General features: G+C 39.6%; 2 protein-coding genes across 4 annotated transcripts in view; both read left to right on the forward strand.

The window, feature by feature from the left end:
• scarb2b (scavenger receptor class B, member 2b) overlaps positions 1–12,067 on the forward strand; it is a 79,556-nt gene extending 67,489 nt beyond the window's left edge. Inside the window, exons 9-13 of one of the 2 annotated variants that reach the window (XM_061876592.1) lie at positions 3,472–3,545; positions 3,615–3,666; positions 3,756–3,908; positions 5,186–5,227; positions 10,112–12,067. In XM_061876592.1, coding sequence (XP_061732576.1) covers positions 3,472–3,545; positions 3,615–3,666; positions 3,756–3,908; positions 5,186–5,227; positions 10,112–10,216 — 426 coding nt within the window. In that variant the 3' untranslated portion in view covers positions 10,217–12,067. The remainder of the gene's footprint in view (positions 1–3,471; positions 3,546–3,614; positions 3,667–3,755; positions 3,909–5,185; positions 5,228–10,111) is intronic. The other variant, XM_061876593.1, reaches the window with a different exon arrangement.
• Positions 12,068–19,244: 7,177 nt separating this feature from the next.
• Positions 19,245–24,625, forward strand: part of csgalnact1a (chondroitin sulfate N-acetylgalactosaminyltransferase 1a) — a 106,259-nt gene continuing 100,878 nt past the window's right edge. Inside the window, exon 1 of one of the 2 annotated variants that reach the window (XM_061876597.1) lies at positions 19,245–19,372. The gene's annotated coding sequence lies outside the window, so the exon portion shown is untranslated. The remainder of the gene's footprint in view (positions 19,373–24,625) is intronic. The other variant, XM_061876596.1, reaches the window with a different exon arrangement.

A 24,625-nucleotide genomic window follows, 5' to 3' on the forward strand; every position in this document is an offset into this window, starting at 1 on the left:
TAATGTGTTAATTCCACGACTGTATATGTCGGTATATATCGGAATATCGGCAAAAAAGCCATTATCGGACATTAATAATTAATATTACTATTGACATTCACAGTATTTTCCCAAGGTTTCTGCAGTCAATCGCTATGTTTTACTTCATTTCACTCTCTTCAAGGCCGTAGAATTTTAAGTCTATTTTAAGATCGCACTGCTGTTATCAGATGGTGAAAGGTGTGGGCAATATTGGAGACAGGCGCATTTAGTTCCACCCAAAAAGTAGAGACAAACCTGATATATTCCTGTTTAGAAGAAAACAAGACCCCTATCCTATCTTAGAAAAAAGTGAGGTGAAGCCTAGCCTCTTTTGAGGACTTTTTCGTCCTTTCTGACTCCAAACTGACTGTCAAAGTTGCCCAACTTGTCGGATTATGTCCTCATTCTTCTATCAAGGTGAGAGGCATTATTTATGACCTAGAAGAAACTTCCATGAGCTCAGAGGTGAGAAAGCAGCTCACCCGCCAATTATGTCAACATAGCCACACATGCTAGTTAGCTGTCTGTGATCACGGCGCCGCTATAAGTAGTTTGTCTGTGTTAGCGCTTATAATAACAATATCACTACTCAATCAATACTCTACTTGGTTAACATTCAAGTCACAAAATGTAAATGAAGTATTGTTGGTGCTTTTTTGGACTTATGGGCAAAATAGAGGACCTCCTAATGGCTTTCATAATGATTGTGAACAATAGGCAAACTTTTTTTTTTTAAAGTGCAGTATGCCTTTAAGGGCAGCGCGGTGGAAAAAAAGGGGTTAGTGCGTCTGCCTCACAATACCAGTGACGTGCAGTAAACTAACCAAGTTAGGCATACATACTTTTTTTCTTCATTTTTTTGTTTTTTTAAATTCATATGTGCAGCTCTAGTCATTGTTGATTTAGGTTGCACATTAGAGTTACAGGAAAAAAAGGGAATTATTCGCTTTCATAAAAACTTTATCATAATGATATTATGAAATAATAAATGGGCCCAAAAAGTATTTGATAAAGTTGTTATTAATAACTTTTTGGTCCCATTTGTTTTTAACAAAATAAATCAAGCATTGCGAGTGTATATTACCTTTCTGTATTTGTATCTGAAGCAGCAATAGCTATCCTCCATGAAAACATACTTTGTATGATCGCATTCATGTTGTCTTAAAAGTCCAGTTTAGAGAAGTATTTAAAAGCCTACTGAAACCCACTACTACCCACCACGCAGTCTGATAGTTTATACATCAATGATGAAATATTAACATGACAACACATGCCAATACGGCCTTTTTAGTTTACTAAATTGCAATTTTAAACTTCCCGGGTGTTTTTTCTTGAAAACGTTGCGGAATGATGACGTGTACGCAAGACGTCACGGACTGTTAGAAAATATGAGCGCTGCGCACACACACAGCTAAAAGTTGTCTGCTTTAACGGCATAATTACAGAGTATTTTGGACATCTGTGTTGCTGAATCTTTTTCAATTTGTTCAATTAATATTGGAGAAGTCACAGTAGAAAGATGGAGTTGGGAAGCTTTAGCCTTTAGCCACACAAACACACGGTGATTCCTTGTTTAAAATTCCCGGAGGTGAAACTTTACTGTGGATCAGAGCGCGGTCAATCGAACATGGATCCCGACCAAATGTCAACCAGCAGGTTTCGGTGAGAAAATTGTGGTAAAAAGTCGCTTCTTACCGGAGATCAGCTGAGCTTGTGCCGTCCATAAAGCTGCCGTCGACTTCCCTGAGACATTGGCGTCAATACACCTGTGGACAAACCCCTCCGACTATCAGGTACTATTAAACTCACTAAAACACTAGCAACACAACAGAAAAATAAGTGATTTCCCAGAATTATTCTAGTAAATATGTCTAAAAACATCTGAATCCGTCCCAATGCGATTGCGTTTTTTTTTCTATATACTTTTTTGGGGTTTTTTTTTTTTTTTTACTAGTCTGTCGCTATCAATATCCTCAAACACGAGTCTTTCATCCTCGCTCAAATTAATGGGGACATTGTCGTTTTCTCGGTCCGAATAGCTGTTTTTTTTGGAGGCTCCCATTAGAAACAATGTGAAGATGTGAGGAGCCATCAACATGTGACGTCATCGTCTGCGACTTCCGGTAAAGGCAGGGCTTTTCTGTTAGCAAGCAAAAGTTGCGAACTTTATTGTGAATGCTCTCTACTAAATCCTTTCAGCAAAAATATGGCAATATCGCGAAATGATAAAGTATGACAAATAGAATGGACCTGCTATCCCCGTTTAAATAAGAAAATCTCATTTCAGTAGGCCTTTAATCTTGGATACAGTATATAATCCTTCATATTGGGAGAAACATTCATTTAATTCAATTTCATTCCAATAAATTAAACAGTATTTTTGCACCACAAAGGCTGGCTTACTCTAATAAAAATGCCATGTTTTTTATAAATACAGTTAAGAAAAGAAAAAATGCTGGCTTCCGCTGGAGAGACATGTGTCTGCTAGCTTGAGCGCCCCCACTTCTCCCAGTGTGGCGAGTCAGAGTACTGCTGAGGCATTGAACTGCAAGTTAACAATATATCGCCCCCATCCGTGAGGCAGAGGTACTTGCTGCCTCATGGCCTGCCTATTCCCTGTGGCAACAAGCATGCGCCCCCTCGCACACACGCGCCCAATACACACAGTGTGTATCCGTGGAGGCACCGCCTTTGTCTACCTCACTTCTCGTCTACTGCGTTGTTTTGATCAGGAAACACAAAATGTATGCGATTTTGACCATTAAATTATCAAAATATACAGTAACCACTGCAAAATCACATAGAAAGCATAAACCAAAAGAGAAATATTAAAACTTATTTTATTTTATTACTTCGTTTTGGAACATCTCATGGTTAAGCCACCTGGTGGCAGGTGAGGCACTGCCTCCCCTCACAGCACGTCACTGCACAATATGAAGGTCCTGGGGTCGATCCTGCGCTGTGGATCTTTCTTTGTGGAGTTTTCATGTTCTCCCCGTGACTGTGTGGGTTCCTTCCGGGTACTTCGGCTTCCTCCCACTTCCAAAGACATGCACCTGGGGATAGGTTGATTGGCAACACTAAATTGGCCCTAGTGTGTGAATGTGAGTGTGAATGTTGTTTGTCTATCTGTGTTGGCCCTGTGATGGGGTGAGGACTCCAGGGTGTACACCGCCTTCTGCCCGATTGTAGCTGAGATAGGCTCCAGCCCCCCCCCCCAAAAGGGAATAAGCGGTAGAAAAATGGATGGATGGAGTTCCCCTTTAAACTGATGGCAGTCCTGTGGGAAACAGTGGTTGGGTTCTAGAGATACTTTGCACTGTATCTCCATCTAGTGGCATGCAGGTGGAAGTGCAGGGTTTGAGAACGAGGCGAGAATGTGCTGTTTGTTCTGCTTTACTGTTGTTTCAACATTTTGGATAATCATTTTCATTTTCACCCCACTCACAGACCACTGGCATTATTGTACGCGCAAACAAGCGAGCACAGATTAACATATTGCTGCATAGAGTCCCATACTTCCCGTAAGTATCTGGATGGAGTTAATTATGAGCTTCTGAAGGTAACATGATCATCTCTGTCCTTCACAACAGCAAAACAAAAGTTTTGAACGAAACAATCTTCCCCGTCATGTTCCTGAATGAGGTGAGTAGTCTAAGAAAACCAAACACCACTAATCATATCTTTAATGTACTCAAAACATATTCTCTGGTATTCTATATATATGTACATAGAGTGTGGTCATAGATGAAGCATCTGCAGCGAGAGTGCACAAGCTGCTGATGATCTCCACGCTCGTGTCCAACTTCCCACTCATTTTTGTAGCCATGGGCGGCATCATGCTGCTCATCTTGATCATCCTACTAGCGCGAGCCCGCAAGCAGAAGGTATGGCATGACTACATCGTCCACTTTTTGTTCTAACAACCCAGTTTGCTGACTGACATAAACAAGTGGTTTGCTTAAGACAGGGGTCTCAAACTCAATTTACCTAGTGGCCACTGGATGGAGAAACTGGGTGAGGCTGGGCCGCAAGAAAAGATTTCTTATAAAAATCTAACATGCATTTTTTAATGAATTCACCTTCTTTGAATGGCTTTCCCGCCCTAGCAACATACTTGCCAACTCTCGCGATCTTTCCGGGACACACCTGAATATCAGTGCCCCTTCCTCCTGACAATCTCCCGGGGCAATAATTCTTCTGGTTTTCACCCGGACAACAATATTAGGGGCGTGCCGTGATGGCACTGCCTTTGGCGTCCTCTACAACCTGACGTCTCGTCCGCTTTTCCACCTCACAAACAGTCTGCCGGCCCAGTTAAATATTGTATGAGGCGTCTGCAGACCCAGGGAAGTGACTGCAAGGCATACTTGGTCAAGAGCCATACAGGTCACACTGAGGGTTGCCGTACAAACAACTTTAACACTGTTACAAATATGTGCCACACTGTGAACCCACACCAAACAAGATTGACAAACACATTTCGGGAGAACATCCACACCGTAACAGAACATAAACACAACAGAAGAAAATACCCAGAATCCAATGCAGCCCTAACTCTTCCGGGCTACAATAGGGGGCGGGGTTGGGGAGGAGCGGGGGGTGTAAATTGTAGCCCGGAGGAGTTAGGGCTGCATGGGATTCTGGGTATTAGTTCTGTTGTGTTTATTTTGTGTTACGGTGCGGATGTTCTCCCAAAATATGTTTGTCATTCTTGTTTGGTGTGGGTTCATAGTCTGGCACATATTTGTAACAGTTTTAAAGTTGTTTATATGGCCACCCTCAGTGTGACCTGTGTGGCTGTTGATCAACTATGTCTTGCCGTCTCTTACTGTGTCTACAGAAGCCAAATACAACATGGGGCTGGGCTGGCACACTGTTTGTTCAAGTTGTAGTGGACACTAAAGGCAGTTTCCCATGGTGACCCCTTAATGTTGTTGTTTGGGGGAAATTTGGGAGAATGAATACCCCTGGAGGGGCACTAAATATTGGGGGTCTCCTGGAAAATTTGAGGGTGCACAAGTATGACGCTGTATAGCGGCCTTCATATAGAATTCGCAAAATAATGTCTCGTGGACCGCAATTGGCCCGCTGGCCGCGTGTTTGAGACCCCTGGCTTAAGGTCACACTAACGGCAGCATGCATGTGTTGTACTTCTGTGCAGAGCCAAGCTAAACGCATTGCATTTTCCAAGCCTATCTATGCTGTAAGTCTTTTTTTATATTAATTCATACTAACTGTGCTACTGTTAATTGCGCTTACTTAACTTTTCAGCACGCTTCCAAGTACTTGTGCAATAATCATAGTCCATTAGGTAAGATGAGAGAAATTTATTGGGCCAACATGGAATTCCACCAACAATTAAAACCTCAGACCAATTGTTCCCCAAAACCGCAAAATGCTTATACATAGGGATGTGTCGATAGATTGGCCACCGTTCAGTATTTGCCAATTCTTTGAACTGTAGGGTGCACCAGGTTAAAAGGAACACCGGGGATGAGCGGGTCAATTTTCATACAAAACGCGCATCAGATTATAAGGCGCATTAAAGGGTCTACTTTTAAAACACTTCCTTGTGTTCTGCATAACATGTAATGGTTAGTTCTTTGGTCAAAAATGTTTTACAGACATACCATCTTCAAGCCGCTTTCTGACTGTTTCTTCAGGATGTGCCGTTTTGTTGGCGGTCCTAATTAAGTGGCTCCACTTACACAGCGTCTTCTTCTTGTCATCTTTGTTGTACCGGTAGTTTTTAGCACTTCCTTATAGGAATGTCCAATAATATCAGCAGTCTGATATTATCGGCCAATAAATGCTTCATAAAGTAATATCGGAAATTATCGGTATCATAATTATCAGTATCGGTTGCAAAAAGTAAAATTAATGACTTTTTATAACGCGGCTGTGTACACGGACGTAGGGAGAGGTACAGAGCGCCAATAAACGTAAAGGCACTTCCTTTGCGTGCCGGCCCAGTCACATAATATCTATGCTTTTCACACACACAAGTGAATGCAAGGCATACTTTGTCAACAGCCATACAGGTCACACTGAGGGTGGCTGTATAAACCATTGGTCCCCAACCACCAGGCGGCAGAATAATTTTTTATAAATGTTTATTTTTTATTTTAAAATGTTTTATTTATTTATTTTTTTTAATTATTAAATCAACATAAAAAACACAAGATACACTTACAATTAGTGCACCAACCCAAAAAAAACTCCCTTTTTCATGACGAAGAAAAAAATAATAATAATAATAATTCCCCCGCCGGGTCGCGGAACAAATTACCAAGCGCTGACCGGTCCGCAGCTACAAAAAGGTTGGGGACCACTGGTATAAACAACTTTAACACTGTTACAAATATGCGCCACACTGTGAACCCACACCAAACAAGAAATGACAGACAGGAGAACATTTGCAACGTAATACAACAGAAACACAACACAACAAATACCCAGAAGCTCTTGCAGCTCTAACTCTTCAGGAATGCTACAATATACACCGCCAACTACCCCCTAACCCCCTCCCCCAACCCTGTCCCCCTAAAATTCCAAGCTTCTGTTTTGAGGCATGTTAAAAACAACAATGCACGTTGTGACTTCAATAACAAATATGGCAGTGCCATGTTGGCATTTTTTTCCATAACTTGAGGTGATTAATTTTGGAAAACCTTGTTACATTGTTTAATGATTCCAGCAGTACATCACAATAAACATACTGTATTTCCTTGAATTTCTGCAGGGCATATAGTATGCGCCTGCCCTGAATTGCTGCCGGGTCAAACTCGCTTCCCAAAATAATTAGCGCATGCTTAGTATTACCGCCTGGTCAAACTCGTGACGTCACGAGTGACACTTCCCCAGTCATCATTTTCAAAATGGAGGAGGCTGATTTTAATACCAATCATTTGAAATCGCAAAAAGGAAAGAAGATTAAGAGCTATTCAGTAGGATTCAAGGTCCAAGCTTACATCACACTCAAATTTTTACTGCATACCTTTGGTAAGTGCCGGAGTGAGAAGAGGTTTTAAAATAATTAGCGCATGCTTACTTTTACCGCATGCCTTTGGTAAGCGCAGGAGTGAGAAGAAGTTTTGAATAATTAGCGCCCCGGCGGGAATTCAAGGAAATATGGTAGGCATAATAATGTGTTAATTCCACGACTGCATATATCGGTATCAGTTGATATCGGTATTGGTTATTAAGAGATGGACAATATCGGAATATCTGATATCAGTAAAAAAGCCATCATTGGACATTTCTACTTATGGACTCTACTGACCCATTAGATCATGTGTGTCAAACTCTGGCCCGTGGGCCAAATCTGGCCCACCGTGTAATTTAATTTGGCCCTTGAGGCAATATCAATTTAGCATTAGAGCTGGCCCGCCGGTGTTATACAGCGTCGGTGCCGCTGTAACACCGCATTCACCGCTAATAATCATACTTGCCAACCCTCCTAATTTTCCCGGTAGACTCCCGAAGTTCAGTGCCCCTCCCGAAAATCTCCCGGGGCAACCATTCTCCCGAATTTCTACCGATTTCCACCTCGAGAACTATATTGGGGGCGTGCATTTAAGGCACTGCCTTTAGCGTTCTCTACAACCTGTCGTCACGTCCGCTTTTCCTCCATACTAACAGCGTGTCACATAATATTTGTGGCTTTTACACACACACACCCACACACGCACAAGCGAATGCAACTTGGTCAACAGCCATACAGGTCACACTGAGGGTGGCCGTATAAACAACTTTAGCACTGTTACAAATATGCGCCACACTGTGAACCCACACCAAACAAGAATGACAAACACATTTCGGGTGAACATCCACACCTTAACACAACAGAACGAATACCCAGAACCCCCTTGCAGCACTAACTCTACTGGGAAACTTCCAGCAAACTGACCAATAATTAACGTTTTATTCAAGCATTTTCTCTTGCTACTTCAAGGCTTGAATGTTTGGTTCATTCATTATTGTTATTTTATTTTTAAATTTATTATTAACCTGTGGAAAAAATTTGATATTTACCTCTGAAGATTGCAAAGAGAAAAAAAGGCATTCAATTTTTATTTAAATTTTATTTGATATGCCATTGATATTTTTTTATTATTACTATTATTATTATTTGAAACTGGATTTTGCATGTCACTAATGTTATATAAGCCTTGCTTGTTCAATATTCAATGCAAAACTTGTTTGGGTCCCTATTAAAAGGTTTATTTGTTCAACCTTGGCCCGCGGCTTTGTTCCATTTAAAATTTGGGCCCACTCTGTATTTGAGTTTGACACCCATGCATTACATAGAAGTTTACTCTACTTTGTACTAAAAATATCAACAGTGGAGGGTGATTGCCCCACAACTAGAGCATAGAGAAAAAGGAACTTATTGACGACGGCGCGGACTACAATGGCAGACCCTTGCACATTTTCGAGGCTTATGCAGATCCCAAATACACATCTGCAGGAACCAATGAGTAAGAACAGTCGCTTTTGCATAATATTGTAAAACAAATCGCCAGATAATATTTTCCTAATAGGTGCCATTTTGGGGTCCTTATACATACACACACACCATAATAATACCGATACGTTGAAACAGAGTATGTCTGACTATGGTAGCCGTAATGCACCAACAATCCATCAAGCGGTTTGTCTTTGTAGCTTACCAAAATTGTACTAAAACATTTTGAGAGATTTTTGAGCGCCGTATGTAATAGTCTTAATGAAACAAGTTTTGGGCTTGCTTGCAACCTATGCTTGCTAGATTTATTGAACAGGCATCAACCTGCAGTCCACATTATCTTTTATGTCTGACTGCCATTTACCTGTCACATTTATCATTACACCATGTACCAAATAAAATGGCTTCAAGGTCAGTAATCACAACCGGAATTAATCTGTGCATTAGGCGCACTGGATTATAAACTGTCAATTTTTGAGAAAATGAAATAATTTAAAGTGCGCCAAGCGATCCCCTCTGGCCGACACTGCATTTAATTTTAGTCCTCAGTGTCCTGGCTGACAAGCTAACCGCTAAAATGTCACCGTCAAACTCGTTTGCACTTGCACTTGCATGGCTTAATCTTTGAGACAAGCATATGCTACTGGCAGGATCAACCCCCTGCGTCTTTAAGGTGGGAGGGGTTGGGGGCGTAAGATATATTCAGGAAGTGTCACATATACAAAGGATTATGGGTATTTGTTGTGTTGCGTTTATGTTGTGTTACTGTGAGGATGTTCTCCCGAAATGTGTTTGTCAATCTTGTATTGTGTGGCTTCACAGCGTGGCGCATATTAGTAAGTGTTAAAGTTGTTTATTTCACAACCATGTACTCTGTATCACCCAGTATGCCTTTCAATCTTGTACGTGTGATTGAGGAAGTTGCACACAACATGTTGCCGGACTAACAATCGGTTCGTACATGTTGTTGAAGGTGTCTAAGGCAATGGCTTCACAGCACGCCCTTATTCTTGTCATCAGGATGACGCTATTGGATAGTCGCGAGAACGTTTGCGGCTCCAATTGTCTTCATTACTCTGTGAAACAGGTTTAAATAGCTCTGTGAGTGGTAAAGGCGGTCGACCTCTGATATATTTCAGCGGGCGGGTACGGTCCTAAAATGTTGGTTCGGGTGGACGGCGGTTGGATGACGACTTCGGTGATGCGGATGATATAATTGCCTATCCGCGCATCTCTAGCCTGTATTGTATTTCTTCATATAATGCTCTCTGTTCTAATAGATGCTGCGCCCCAATTTATAGTCCACTTGATTAATGAAGTATCTTAAATAGGCAGGCGACTGATCACCATCACACACCACCTATATGTCATACATGGCCCCTGTAAAGCTGTGTATTTATAAAAGACAGCACTCCAGTGTAGTGTTTTTAGCATAACAAAACACCGCCGATAGGGCAGACGTTTATGTTAGTTTTAAAGAGACTTTTTTGGGACATTATGTAATGTATTTATTAACATGCCTGGTACCCTCTGTAGTTTAGTTTACAACCACTACTGGGAAACATATTCTCTATAAACACTGTGTAAAAATATGATCCAAATAATGACTTTATTTTCCAGGCGAGCGCTGATGAAAACACATCTTACTCCCCAGTGAGCGAAAAGGAAAAAGACGATCCTCAAAATGGAACGTACATCGGTTTGACGCCCAAGGTGGACGCATAAGCCTAAGGCAGGAACGGACAGGGAAGACTGCTTCTTCATACAATATAACATCATCAGCAATATTTTAAGGACGAAGAAAACACAACTTGCAAATTGGCTGTCAATATCGATATCACCAGTAATGAATTATTACCAAAAAAATGTGTTAATGAGGCTGGTAACTACCATTATCGATAAGAAAGCTTTTAGGGGTTTCAAACAAAGGTTTAGACATTAATGACTGAAGGAGCATATTATATAAAACATTCACAGAAGTGGCCCTGATTTTTGACTGTCAGGTGTTAGCCAATGACAAGTATGTTTTTTTGACTATTCAGTATTAAACAAAATGTGACAGTGTTTCTGTTTGTGTACGCAATTAGTGTTGGAAAAGCTCTCACACAATATACCACTGTATATCTTTTGTAAAATGCAGTCCTCATTTGTACAAAAAGTTCAAATGAAGAAGTTGGGGTCTGGTAGTTTGATCACTCTTCCTCCGCATGGAGACGAGGAAGACGGTTCATGCAGTATCATTAGTGTCAAACATTTTTTAAATTGTTAATAACAATTATTTGTTACTGTAATGTTACCGCTCAGTGTTATATTTGGAAAAAGTGGCTCAATATTGAATCCAAAAATGTCTACCTGAATAGAAAGTGTACAATTGGAAGGAAAAAAACATGTTTTGTATGTGTTTTTTTATCAAGGCTACAATATTGTATTTTTAATTTTGCACTGGAGCCATGACTGTTAAACATCATCACTACCCTGCCTACTGTCTGTAAATAATCTAGTCATATTCTACATGTCATGACCGCTGTACCAAACACAATCATCAAATGGTTTGAAACATTTTTGTGCCTTTCATTTCCCACAGCTGTATTTCATTGTCTTTGTGTCAAGGCTTTTGTTGTGCATCGTTTAGTTTTGAACATTGCTGAGCCCACTTCTATTATGTCATTTGGTTGAAATAATGATTGGCATAATAGTGGACTAAAATTTTGTGAACCTGTGTAAAATTGATTGTGGATTACCATAAATGTGCTATTTAAAGAGTGTTGACCCAACTACAAAGAAAATTAGAAGAAAGCGTTATGTCGAGGTTGTTTCCTAAATTTGACCTAAATGACTTGTAAAGGAAACAGCTTAACTGATTCCTGGTGATAAATGCAGCTAGTGCCATCTTGTGGAATTCAGAAACAGCTACAGTTGTTTATGCCCACATTCCTCAGTGTCTCACAGAGTTTGCAGTTTATTGAATACAGTCTTTAATTGGACCATTTACAGTAATCGCCTCTTGAAGCAAAACTGATGTAAAATAGCTGCAGAGTTCAGTTTTAAGTATTTTTTTTTTGTCTAAAAAGATTATTTGAGAAGTAACATCCACGAAATTCTCAAATTGAAAAGAGAAAGGGGCATCCAGCAGAGGCGCTGTTGGTTCAGGCTAAACTTCTGCTATTCTGCTTGATTCAGCACTTGCATGGAAACAAGTTTAGAACATTCTCATTTGGAAAAAAAAGTTTATTTCTCAATTGCTCATCAAGGAAAAGTAGTCAACATAACACTAGTAGTGGATGTTATGTTATTATATTTGGTTTTACCTTACAATTAACGTGACGATCCACAGAGAGTGCATCCTGTGGTGTTAAATGCACAACAAGCAACCCTTTTGGCACCAAAACTAGACAATAGTACGTAGATAGGATAATTGTGTCCATTTTTAAAAGCCAAATGAGCAAAAAATATGCAGGGCTTTACTGTGCCATATCTTGATTAGAGACTACTTTATGAAATTGTCGTTGTTGTATCACTTTGTCAAATGTTGACTTTTACTCTGTACAAAAAAATAAAAAAAACAGTTTAGTTTGAGTCTGTCTTTATTTTCCAATACATGTTGGTTGAAGTTTTTTCGAGCATGTATACCAGGGGTCTAAAACACGCGGCCCGCGGGCGAATTGCAGCCCGTGAGATGTTATTTTGCGGCCCGCACCTTAACATGAAAATGTAATGTTGGTGCGGCCAGCGAGTTTTGTATGAATAACACTTTACAGCGTCATACTTGTATACCCTCGCTTTTTCCGGGGGACTCCCAGTTGTCAGTGCCCCTCCAGGGGTAATCATTCTCCCGAAATCTCTCCTAACAACGATAATAAGGGGGCACTGCTTTTAACATCATCTACAATCGATACAAATAGCGTGCCAGCACAGCCACATATATTTGGTTTCTGAAGACACAATAAGTGACTGCAAGACATAGTTGATCAACAGCCATACAGGTCACACTGAGGGTGGGCATATCAACAACTTTATCACTGGTACAAATATTTGCCACACTGTGAAACCACACCAAACAATAACAAACACATTTAGGGAGAACATCTGCACCGTAGCTCAACAAACACAACAGAACAAATACCCAGAATCCAATGCAGCCATAACTGATCCAGGCTACAATGAGGGGCGAGGGTATATTTAGTACAATATATTGTTGTCCGGGTGGAAACCGGGAGAATGATTGCTCCGGGAGATTGTCGGGAGGGGCACTGATATTTGGGTGTTTCCTGGAAAAAACGCGAGAGTTGGCAAATATGTTGCTGGGCAGGAAAGCCATTCAAAGAAGGTGAATTCATTAAAAAATGCATATTAGATTTTTTAAAGGAAATCTTTTCTTGCGGCCCAGCCTCACCAAGTTTTTGCATCTAGTGGCCCCCCGGTAAATTGAGTTTGAGACCCCTGATGTATACAGTTTCAACATGATACTTCACATACTTTAAATTTATATTTACATGTCTGAAGAGGCGTATGGAACAGCAAAGCTTATGTATTCCTAACCTTTTCCTCTTGAGTGTCAAAATGAGAGCAGACTTAGAATTACGAGCACAAGCGCAGATTTTGCTTGTCGTTTACTTCAGGGCTTTTAAGAGTATTAGTGGCCACACTGTCAGGTGGAGTTAAAGCCCATTTGTCCTCTGACCTCCATGATGGCATTATACGACAAAAAAACGCTCAATTTCTCCAAGACCACAAGGTCAGTGGCTCTTGTGGTTAGAGTGTCCGTCCTGAGATGGGTAGGCCGTGAGTTCTAACCCTGGCCGAGTCATACCAAAGACTTTACAAATGGGACCCATTGCCTTCCTACTTGGGACTCGGCATCAAGGGTTGGAATTGGGGGTTAAATCACCAAAATTATTTCTGAGCGCAGCCCCTCTGCTGCTCACTGCTCCCCTCACCTCCAAGGGATTGAAACAAGGGGATGGGACATATGCAGAGGATAATTTCACCACACCTAGTGTGTGTGTGACTATCACACTGTTTGATCCCAAGTGCAGGACTAATAGACTAAAAGAGGGTACTAGGATGACGGGGGATGCCAAACAACAACAATACTGAAATAAACCAACAAAAAGCAGTGCAATACATTTTCATAACATTGTCACTACTGCCTAGTTACTCATGTTATATTTTTATTTTTACTGATATATTTTTAGTCTTATTGTTGCTTTTTATTTATATTGTTATATTTCCTATTTTATTTCCACTTATACTTTTTAAATTTCTGTACACTGCTGCTGGAATTGTAATTTTCCTGAGTACACTTCTGAAGGAATCAATAAAGTACTATCTATATTTATCAGTGGTACTTTTAACTTAACATTACACAAGTTGCAGTTATTAATACTGTCCACAAGAGAGCAGCATGCACCTTATTTTGGCTAATTCCTAGGTTTGTTTCCTTTGCTTAAAAAAAAAAAAAAAAAAGTCAATGGGTCATCATATAACCTTACGCATGTAAGTGTGCAAAATGTACATTTACTCATTGTAAAATTGCTTTTGCACAGCTATTTTTCCTTACACATAAAAAGGCATTTAAAAAGAAATGTGTATTGAATTATTTGTACCAGGAGAAAGGCCTGCATTACTTTTAAAAATCTAAATTATAAACTGTATGCGTTATAAACTAATATATTAACAATTACATTTGTACTTCCTGGCTTGTAGAGAAACGATTGTATTAAAAACGACAATTATCGCATACCGTATTTTTCGGACTATAAATCGCAGTTTTTTTCAAAGTTTGGCCGGGGGTGCGACTTATACTCAGGAGCGACTTATGTGTGAAATTATTAGCACATTACCGTAAAATATCAAATCATATTATTTAGCTCATTCACATAAGAGACTAGACGTATAAGATTTCATGAGATTTATCGATTAGGAGTGACAGATTGTTTGGTAAACGTATAGCATGTTCTATATGTTATAGTTCTTTGAATGACTCTTACCATAATATGTTACGTTAACATACCAGGCACCTTCTCAGTTGGTTATTTATGAGTCATATGACGTACACTTATTCAGCCTGTTGTTCACTAATCTTTTTTTATTTTGAATTGCTTTTCAAATGTCTATTCTTGGTGTTGGGTTTTATCAAATAAATTTCCCCAAGAAATGCGATTTATCCTCCAGTGCGACTTATATGTTTTGTTCCTCCTTTATTATGCATTTATACTCCGGAGCGGCTTATACTCAGAAAAATACGGTACATATGTTAGTTCAGGTGTACGGATAATACATTGGCTGTGAGCCTAGATTATCATTATACAGTAGATCCCTGCTTATGGTTCTGTTCAAAGCCTGCGTGCAAATGAAGCCCCTTAAAAATCCTTAAAATGTTTTATTCTTGATTCCCCAAATCCTCTATCATCTCAGTTACCAATGCATTTTAAATTCAGTTTTATACATGACCATACTTACAAAAACATGCAGTTGATCTAGTAGTCTTCCTGCTGGAAAAAGTTGAGTGAATTGACTTGTAGGAGTCATATCAGCAGCACTTTTTTTGTTGTTGAAAATGTAGCAATGAAAACCTGAAGAACTGTGGGGAAATGGTGAAAAAAATGACATATTTATCATATCATGTAGACCTTAATGCCTGAGAGTTCAGGTGAAGGTGGCTTTTTTTTACGTGGACTACACAGGTCAGTGTTGTTGGTTTTATAATGAAAGGCTGTAGTGTTTCTAAGCTACTCTTAACGCTGTCTTCAGTTAACAAGGATGTCTTTATGTGAAAGGAAGCATGGCTATGGGAGGAAGAGAAGGAAGAGGAGGGTGGACCAGCATGGAGACTGTCAAGTTCACCACAAAGCTCCACACTTCTTTTAACACCACTTTCAAAATAAGAACTCTCGGGGAAACAGGTATATCTTTTAGGATTATTACTACATGTGTATATATATATATATATATATATATATATATATATATATATATATATACATATACATATACATATATATATATATATATATATATATATACACAGTGGGGCAAAAAGTATTTAGTCAGCCACCGATTGTGCAAGTTCTTCCACTTAAAATGATGACAGAGGTCTGTAATTTTCATCATAGGTACACTTCAATTTTGAGAGACTGAATGTGAAAAAAAATCCTGGAATTCACATTGTAGGAGTTTTAAAGAATTTATTTGTAAATTATGTTGGAAAATAAGTATTTGGTCAACCATTCAAAGTTCTCACTGATGGAAGGAGGTTTTGGCTCAAAATCTCATGATACATGGCCCCATTCATTCTTTCCTTAACACGGATCAATCGGCCTGTCCCCTAAGCAGAAAAACAGCCCCAAAGCATGATGTTTTCACCCCCATGCTTCACAGTAGGTGTGGTGTTCTTGGGATGCAACTCAGTATTCTTTTTCCTCCAAACACGACGAGTTGAGTTTATACCAAAATGGATACATGGATGATACAGCAGAGGATTGGGAGAATGTCATGTGGTTAGATGAAACCAAAATAGAACTTTTTGGTATAAACTCAACTCGTGACCAACCCCCACTGGAAACGGATCCGACCTACATCCAAGCACCTGGACATAACTCTCGCTTTGGTTGTACAGAAATTGGATGGCCCTCAGCGGGGTTCCCCTCACACCTACTCAGTGGCTTAGTGGTTAGAGTGTCTGCCCTGAGATCGGTTGGTTGTGAGTTCAAACCCCGGCCGAGTCATACCAAAGACTAAAAAAATGGGACCCATTCCCATCAAGGGTTGGAATTGGGGGTTAAATCACCATAAATGATTCCCGCTGCTGCCAACTGCTCCCCTCACTTCCCAGGGGGTTGTCATGCGGATGGGTCAAATGCAGAGGACAAATTTCACCACACCTACCTAGTGTGTGTGTGACAATCACTGGTACTTTAACTTTAACTTAACTTTAACACTATTCTCCCTCAGCACCTCCCACAGGATCTCCTGGGGTACTCGGTCATACGCCTTCTCCAAATCCACAAAGCACATGTAGACTGGATATGCATACTCCCTGGCCCTCTCCAGAATTCCCACAAGAGTAAAGAGCTGGTCAGTTGTTCCACGACCAGGACGGAATCCACATTGCTCCTTTTCGACTATCTACCGGACCCATACTTGCAAACCCTCACAATTTTTCCAGGAGACTCCCGAATTTCAGTGCCCCTACCGAAAATGTCCTGGGGCAACTATTCTCCCGAATTTCTTCCGTCGTCATGTCTGCTTTTCCACCCTACAAACAGTGTATCTCAACAGATACGGCTTTTACACACCCATGAGTGAACGCAAGGCATACTTGATCAACAACCATACAGGTCACACTGAGGGTGGCCCTATAAACAACTTTAACACTGTTACAAATATGCGCCACACTGTGAACCCACACCAAACAAGAATGACAAACGCATTTCGGGAGAACATCTGCACCGTAACACAACATAAACACAACAGAACAAATACCCAGAACCCCTTGCAGCACTAACTCTTCCGGGACGCTACAATATAAACCCCCACTAACACTAATCCCCCACCCCGGCCCCCCTCAATCTCCCGTATTCGGAGGTCTCAAGGTTGGCAAGTACCATTTCAGTACCTTGGCATAAACTTTCCCAGTGAGGCCGAGTAGTGTGATACCCCTGTAATTAGCACACATCTTCTGGTCCTCCTTCTTGAATAGTAAAACCACCCCATGTTTTTAGCTCCCTTTTGTTTATTTTCAAGTATCTGGGTTTTTTACAAATATAATGTATATTTGCAAATTCTAAGAGGCAATAGCAGTTTGATATTGTTCAGTCAAATTTTACTCACCTAAATAAAACTTAATTGCACTTTTCCCGAATAAATGCAATTAAAGGACAAAGGAATAGCTTCAAGAAAAAACAACTTAGGTTAACTATCCATAAAATAATAGTTTCAGTCAAGGGTTTTTGTTAACTATACTGGTCAGTCTCCGTTTCCAAACATGTAATTAGCTTAAACTAACTGCTAGTGCAGGAGTCACCAACACGGTGCCCGCGGGCACCAGGTAGCCCGTAAGGACCAGATGAGTCGCCCGCTGGCCTGTTCTAAAAATAGCTCAAATAGCAGCACTTACCAGTGAGCTGCCTCTATTTTTTTAAATTGTATTTATTTACTAGCAAGCTGGTCTCGCTTTACTTGACATTTTTAATTCTAAGAGAGACAAAACTCAAATAGAATTTGAAAATCCAAGAAAATATTTTAAAGACTTGGTCTTCACTTGTTTAAATAAATTCATTTATTTTTTTCACTTTGCTTCTTCTAACTTTCAGAAAGACAACTTTAGAGAAAAAATACAACCTTAAAAATGATTGTAGGATTTTTAAACACATATACCTTTTTACCTTTTAGATTCCTTCCTCTTCTTTCCTGACAATTTAAAACAATGTTCAAGTACATTTATTTTTTTAATTGTAAAGAATAATAAAAATATTTTAATTTAATTCTTAATTTTAGCTACTGTTTTTCGACGAAGAATATTTGTGAAATATTTCTTCAAACTTATTATGATTAAAATTCTAAAGAAATATTCTGGCAAATCTAGAAAATCTGTAGAATCAAATTTGAATCTTATTTCAAAGTCTTTTGAATTTCTTTTAACATTTTTGTTCTGTAAAATCTAGAAGAAATAATTATTTGTCTTTGTTAGAAATATACCTTGGTCCAATTTGTTATATATTATAACAAAGTTCAGATTGGATTTTAACCTATTTAAAACATGTCATTAAATTCTAAAATTAATCTTAATCAGGAAAAATGACTAATGATGTTCCAAAAATTCTTTTTTTTTTTTTACTTTTTCAACAAGATTCGAATTAGCTAGATTTTCTCTTCTTTTTTTCGGTTGAATTTCTAATTTTAAAGAGTCGAAATTGAAGATAAACTATTTTTCAAAATTTAATTTTCTTTTTCCCCCCTGTTTTCTCCTCTTTTAAACCGTTCTATTAAGTGGTTTTTTTTCATAATTTATTCTCTACAAAAAAACCTTCCGTAAAAGGAAAAAAAATGTACAACGGAATGACAGACAGAAATACCCATTTTTATACATATATAGATTTATTTATTAAAGGTAAATTGAGCAAATTGACTATTTCTGGCAATGTATTTAAGAGTGTATCAAACTGGTAGCTCTTCGCATTAATCAGTACCCTAGAAGTAGCTCTTGGTTTCAAAAAGGTTTACCATGAATTGATTAACGTGGACCCCGACTTAAACAAGTTGAAAAACTTATTCGGGTGTTACCATTTAGTGGTCAATTGTACGGAATATGTACTGAACTGTGCAATCTATTAATAAAAGTATCAATCAATCAAAAAGGTTGGTGACCCCTGTGTTACTGCTAGTGTTAGCCCGGGTCGATAGGTGGAAACTATTTTGCCCAAATAAAATTTATTTTGTGGAGTTACAAACTTATTAACTCACAGCTTTGATTTTATAACAATTTAGGTAAGCATCACATGTATTTATTTTAAAACAATTACAAGTGCTACAAAGGATAAGAGTTAAGCATTACACATTTTAGTTCAGGCGTTTTGGTTGGCCACCGACACCTTTACCATCAAATGAGATGGCGTCACCACAAAAACTATTAAAACACCAATTCAACAAACCCGTCATGTTCCCGGTGTTTAATTTTGAAGGCAGCAGTCGCCTTGTTCCGGTGTTTCCGGGCTTGACTCGGCGAGGCGGCACCAAGCAACACTTCACACTCGCTCTCCTCCCAGCAGCGAGTGTCGACTCAGGGGACCGGTGAAGGGGCGGCAGGAGTGAACCGGTGCACCCCGATGAGACGCCACCTCCACCCGGCCTGGAGTGGACCAATCCCCGCAGGGAGAAGAGGTAAGAGAGTTTGATGAATGAACACATTCTCCTTTATAGGTACAACGTCGTATTGTTCTTAATGTATCAACTATTAAGTGGTGTATTTTGACATGGTTTTACTAACTTTGGCACCTTCAAAACAATAATTGTGAAGTGAATTATATTTATATAGCGCTTTTTGTCTAGCGCATGGGGTGTCAAACGTATGGCCCGCGGGCCGGATCAGGCCTGTGAACAGGTTTTATCCGTTTGCTAAAGATAAAAATGAGCTGAAATTTTTGAATGAAAGTAATGGCTGTTCTGAATGTATCCACTAGATGTCACAATAGAAATTCTGTGTATGTTTGTAGATCAGGGAGGTAGCATTCACCCGCATAACAATTTTAAGGGCATGTCATGCTTTTAACGTTCTCTAACATGTATCGTCGCGCCTTCACGCCATGATATCTGCGTGCCTGTCAGTCACATGTGGCATGCGATCCCTGATTGCACACATCATCAATTGCAAGGCATACTTGTTCAACAGCCACACATGTTACACTGATGGTTGTGATATAAATAACTTTAACACTCTTACTAATATGCGTCACACTGTGAACCCACATCAAACAAGAATGACAAACACATTTCGGGAGAACAACCGTACTGTAACACAACAAACACAACAGAAGAAATACCCAGAATCCCATGCATCTCTCCCGGGCTATATTATACACCCCCCCAACCGACGCACGGAGGGGGGGTGTATAATATGGCCTGGAAGAAATTATGCTACATATAGAAAACAAAAAAAACACATAATGTTAATGCAGCAGTCGAGGAAAATTAGCTAACTACATAAAATACATCCTGTAATTTGATGTTGATATTTTATTATCTTGATGGATTGAAAATAAACACCAATGAGTGGACTGATGAACATTATCACATAATTTATTCAGAAAGTATAAATAACGACTAGAGATGTCCGATAATGGCTTTTTTGCCGATGTCTGATTTTACGATATTGTCCAACTCTTAATTACCGATTCCGATATCAACCGATACCGATATATACAGTTGTGGAATTAACACATTATTATGCCTAATTTTGTTTTGAAATCTGAAGTTGTCTTTTTTTTTAAGTTATCGTGCCGTGATTTTACCAGTCTGGCCCACTCGGGAGTAGATTTTTCTCCATGTGGCCCCCCATCTAAAATGATTTTGACACCCCTGCGCTAGTGCCTCAAAGTACCTTACATAGTGAAACTCAATATCTATTTTTTTTTACATTTAAACCAGTGTGGTTGTCACTGGGAGCAGTTGGGTAAAGTGTCTTGCCCAAGGACACAACGGCAGTGACGGGGATGGGGGAAGCGGGGATCGAGCCTGCAACACTCAAGTTGCTGGCACGGCCGCTCTACCAACCGAGCTATACTGCTAATTGTGGTACTTATGGCTTTTAGTTATTAAATACAGTATATATATATATATATATATATATATTTTTTTTTTTTTATTTTAATTTTTTTTTTTTAATTATGCTATGTTTAATTTCGTCATTATTATATGACATCTGAGATAGGCACCAGAAGGGAATAAGCGGTAAAAAATGGATGGGATGGATGTATGACATCTTTATAAAAATGAGGTGTATCAAAATCTGCATTACATCCTGACGTTTAATAATAATAATAATAATAATAACAGGCAAAGTGCCTGTTTTCTCTGCGGATATTTTTCTACATCCCTCCCAAGCCGCATTGTAATCCTTCTTAGTGCCCTCGCTCACTAACAAGCAACCAAGAAATATTTGGAGCTGGCCGTTCTCGTATTGTGCAAAATGAAAATGGAGATTATGGGATTGGGAGGTTGTTTGGCAAGCAGAGAAGAGTGGGCTCGCTTGACTTTAAACACGAAAGAAACAAAGGCTAAACACATTTTGCCCTACATTACTGAATAAGTGCGACAAATGACGTGATGTGTTATGACATGTATGTGCTCCCTTTTTGCCCGTGAGGGGAAATCGGCTCATTTGGGATGCATGTGTGTCCTGCTTGGGCACGCTCATGTTTCATAGATAGCGTAACAGAGTGACCTTTGGGCGGCGAGCATCTTAACACATTTTGCACTTGTCTCCCCATTGTCCATCTTGGTTGATGAGATGGATGTGACCATGCAGGGTGACACTTTCACTTTTGTCATTGCAATCATCATCCATCCCTGTAAAAAGCGGTCAGCGCAAGGTTGCGGCGTTACAGGGGCGACGATACAAAGACCCCTCTTTTTGAGAAACATGCCACTTCTAGGCCTGTCGGGAGCGTCTGTGGCAGTTAACTTGTCTGACAGAAAAGGGAAGTATTCAACCTTCTACTCCAGCACCTGATTGGAGGTGGCCTGCATGTTGTGGTAACTTAAGTCTTTCACAAGTCTCTCACAACAGTGGCACCCAAGCCAATAGAGTAGACTAGGGTTTTTTGACAATGTGGCAGTGAACCTGCCTTACTTAAACAGGTGTGTTCAAAGTTTAGCCCAAGGTTTTTTGTTTTTTTGGCCCCCACTAGGGGTGTTTATGACAAAAATCAAAATTTCGATTAAGTGAACCTTTTTCTAACTTCGATTTAAGTTAAAGTACCAATGATTGTCACACACACACTAGGTGTGGTGAAATTTGTCCTCTGCACTTGACCCATCCCCTTGTTCACCCCCTGGGAGGTGAGGGGAGTAGGGAGCAGCAGCGGTGGCCGTGCCCGGGAATCATTTTGGTGATTTAACCCCCAATTCCAACCCTTGATGCTGAGTGCCAAGCAGGGAGGTAATGGGTCCCATTTTTAGTCTTTGGTATGACTTGGCCGAGGTTTGATCTCACGACCTACCGATCTCAGGGCGGACACTCTAACCAGGTCAATGTGAATGTAATTTCGGTTAATGTACGTACAAATGTTCTACTCTTAACTACTACTCTATTTGGTCGATGTCATCCTTATTGTGCAAAAATTAGTCCCTCCAGGATTCTGCAGGCTTTTTCTGTAAACGTTGTGGCATTTCCAAAAAAGCTTTTTTTTTTCTATAACATTGGGGTTTTATGAATTTGGAAATTGTGTTTTAGTGTTTATTGTCAGTCTGCTGCGATGAGGTGGCGACTTGTCAAGGGTGTACCCCGCCTTCCGCCCAATTGTAGCTGAGATAGGCGGCAGCGCCCCCCGCGACCCCAAAAGGAAATAAGGGGTAGAAAATGGATGGATAGATTGTAAGTCTGACGGGCAGAACGGTGGTACAGAGGTTAGTGCATGTGTCTCACAATACAAAGGTCCTGGATTCGATCCCCGGGCTCAGTCTTTCTGTGTGGAGTTTGCATGTTCTCCCCGTGACTGCGTGGGTTCCCTCTGGATACTCCGGCTTCCACCCACCTCCAAAAACATGCACCTGGGGATAGGTTGATTGGCAACACTAAATGGTCCCTAGTGTGTGAATCTGAGTGTGAATGTTGTCTATCTATCTGTGTTGGCCCTGTGATGAGGTGGCGACTTGTCCAGGGTGTACCCCGACTTCCGCCCGATTGCAGCTGAGATATGCTCCAGTACCCCCCGTGACTCCGATAGGGACAAGCGGTAGAAAATTGATGAATGGATGGATGTAACTCTGACCTAAAAAAATCACATAATTTCAACAAATTTAACAAATTATTCTTTTTTTTTCATCTTAAATTAAGCGTTTTTGAACAGAAATGCACCCATCTCCCCTGGATCTTGCAGGCCTTTTTTTAGATGCCTGAATTTGCTCTATACGAGAGCTGTCAAAGTTTACGCTATAACTCTTGCAAATAATCACAAAACATTATCGTATTGTTCGTGCAATTTATTTTGATGGCACATGCTCCTTTACCCTGACCAATAGGTGCTAAGAATAAAAAATGCATTTGTGTCCAAATATTGGGGTCTTTTTTAAAGTTTATTTAAATTTTGCATGCAAGTAATTTACAGTGATTAATCACAATTAATCAAAATGCAAAAGTGTGATTGATATGATAAGAAAACAATAATAATAATTGACAGCCGTACTCAACAGTAACAATAACTGGGTGGGTGAAAAAGTAAAAACATAAAGATTATATAAGAGAGGGAATAGTCATCAAAGTTGTATATATTTTTTTCAAATAGGTGTGTTTTTTTCATGTTAATTAGAAAAATAATTTATGAAGACATTTTTTCTACCCTCTCGTCACATCTGTATCAAAGTTAGGCGCACCCCATTAGCATATTATTTCTCTAACCGTTGATTGTTTTGTCCTAATTCAGTAAGATGAAAAAGAAGCTACTTAGAACTTTCCACAATCATTTTGTAGACATAGCATCTGTTCGTTTTCTTTTAAAGTCTGAAGATGGGAACTACCAGGAGCATCTGCAAGGATCATGATAATAGTTTTCCCCAATAGGAAATCAACTGCAATGTGGGACGAGGGTCATCAAAGAAGAGGTAGTGGTTGCAATAATCCTGAGAGTTGTCGGTGAATGGTGCACACTTCACATTAGGGCTGCAACGATTTGTCGACATAATCGACAATGTCGATTTTAAAAATAATAATCTACAAAAATGTGTTATTTGAGTCACCTAAATAAATTGAAATGCTAATTCTTATACTTGTATTCCTTTAGGTTAATAATTGCAGCAAAATAACCCAACAATACTAGATTATTTTTTGCATTGAATATCATGTTTTCAGGCCATCTGTTGGTTTATTTTTCATTGGAGTTATATGCTTTGTGTAAATAAGTCAAACCGATCGTTTTTTAATAATGTGTTTGATTTGTAACAATTTAATTTACTGCAAAATGTTTTAAAAATAAATTGAAATCAAGTTGCAGACTCAATGTCAAACTCCAACGTATACAGCAGATCATAAGCAATAATCGCTTGACTCGTCGACGAATCGAAAAAATAAATCGCTGACAAGTTGACTATTAAAATAATTGTTAGTTTCAGCCCTATTTCACATGCTAACGCGAAGCTCCTAACGCTTTTTTCCCCTCCAAGTTTTCTCATTGTCTCATTAGGTTGAGTTTTTCCTTGGCCTGATGTGGGATCTGAGCCGAGGATATCGTTGTGGCTTGTGCAGCCCTTTGAGACACTCGTGATTTAGGGCTATATAAGTAAACATTGATTGATTGACGGATTGATTGATTTTGTCAAAGGTTGACCAACAAAAATGTCTTTTGATAAAAAACTAGACCTATTGATTCCTGGGTAGGATGCCAACTGGGCCCCATTTCAGCACTTCAGTACAGACAGCGC

The sequence above is a fragment of the Nerophis ophidion genome, linkage group LG17 (genome assembly GCF_033978795.1).
Source record: "Nerophis ophidion isolate RoL-2023_Sa linkage group LG17, RoL_Noph_v1.0, whole genome shotgun sequence".
Lineage (NCBI taxonomy): Eukaryota > Metazoa > Chordata > Actinopteri > Syngnathiformes > Syngnathidae > Nerophis > Nerophis ophidion.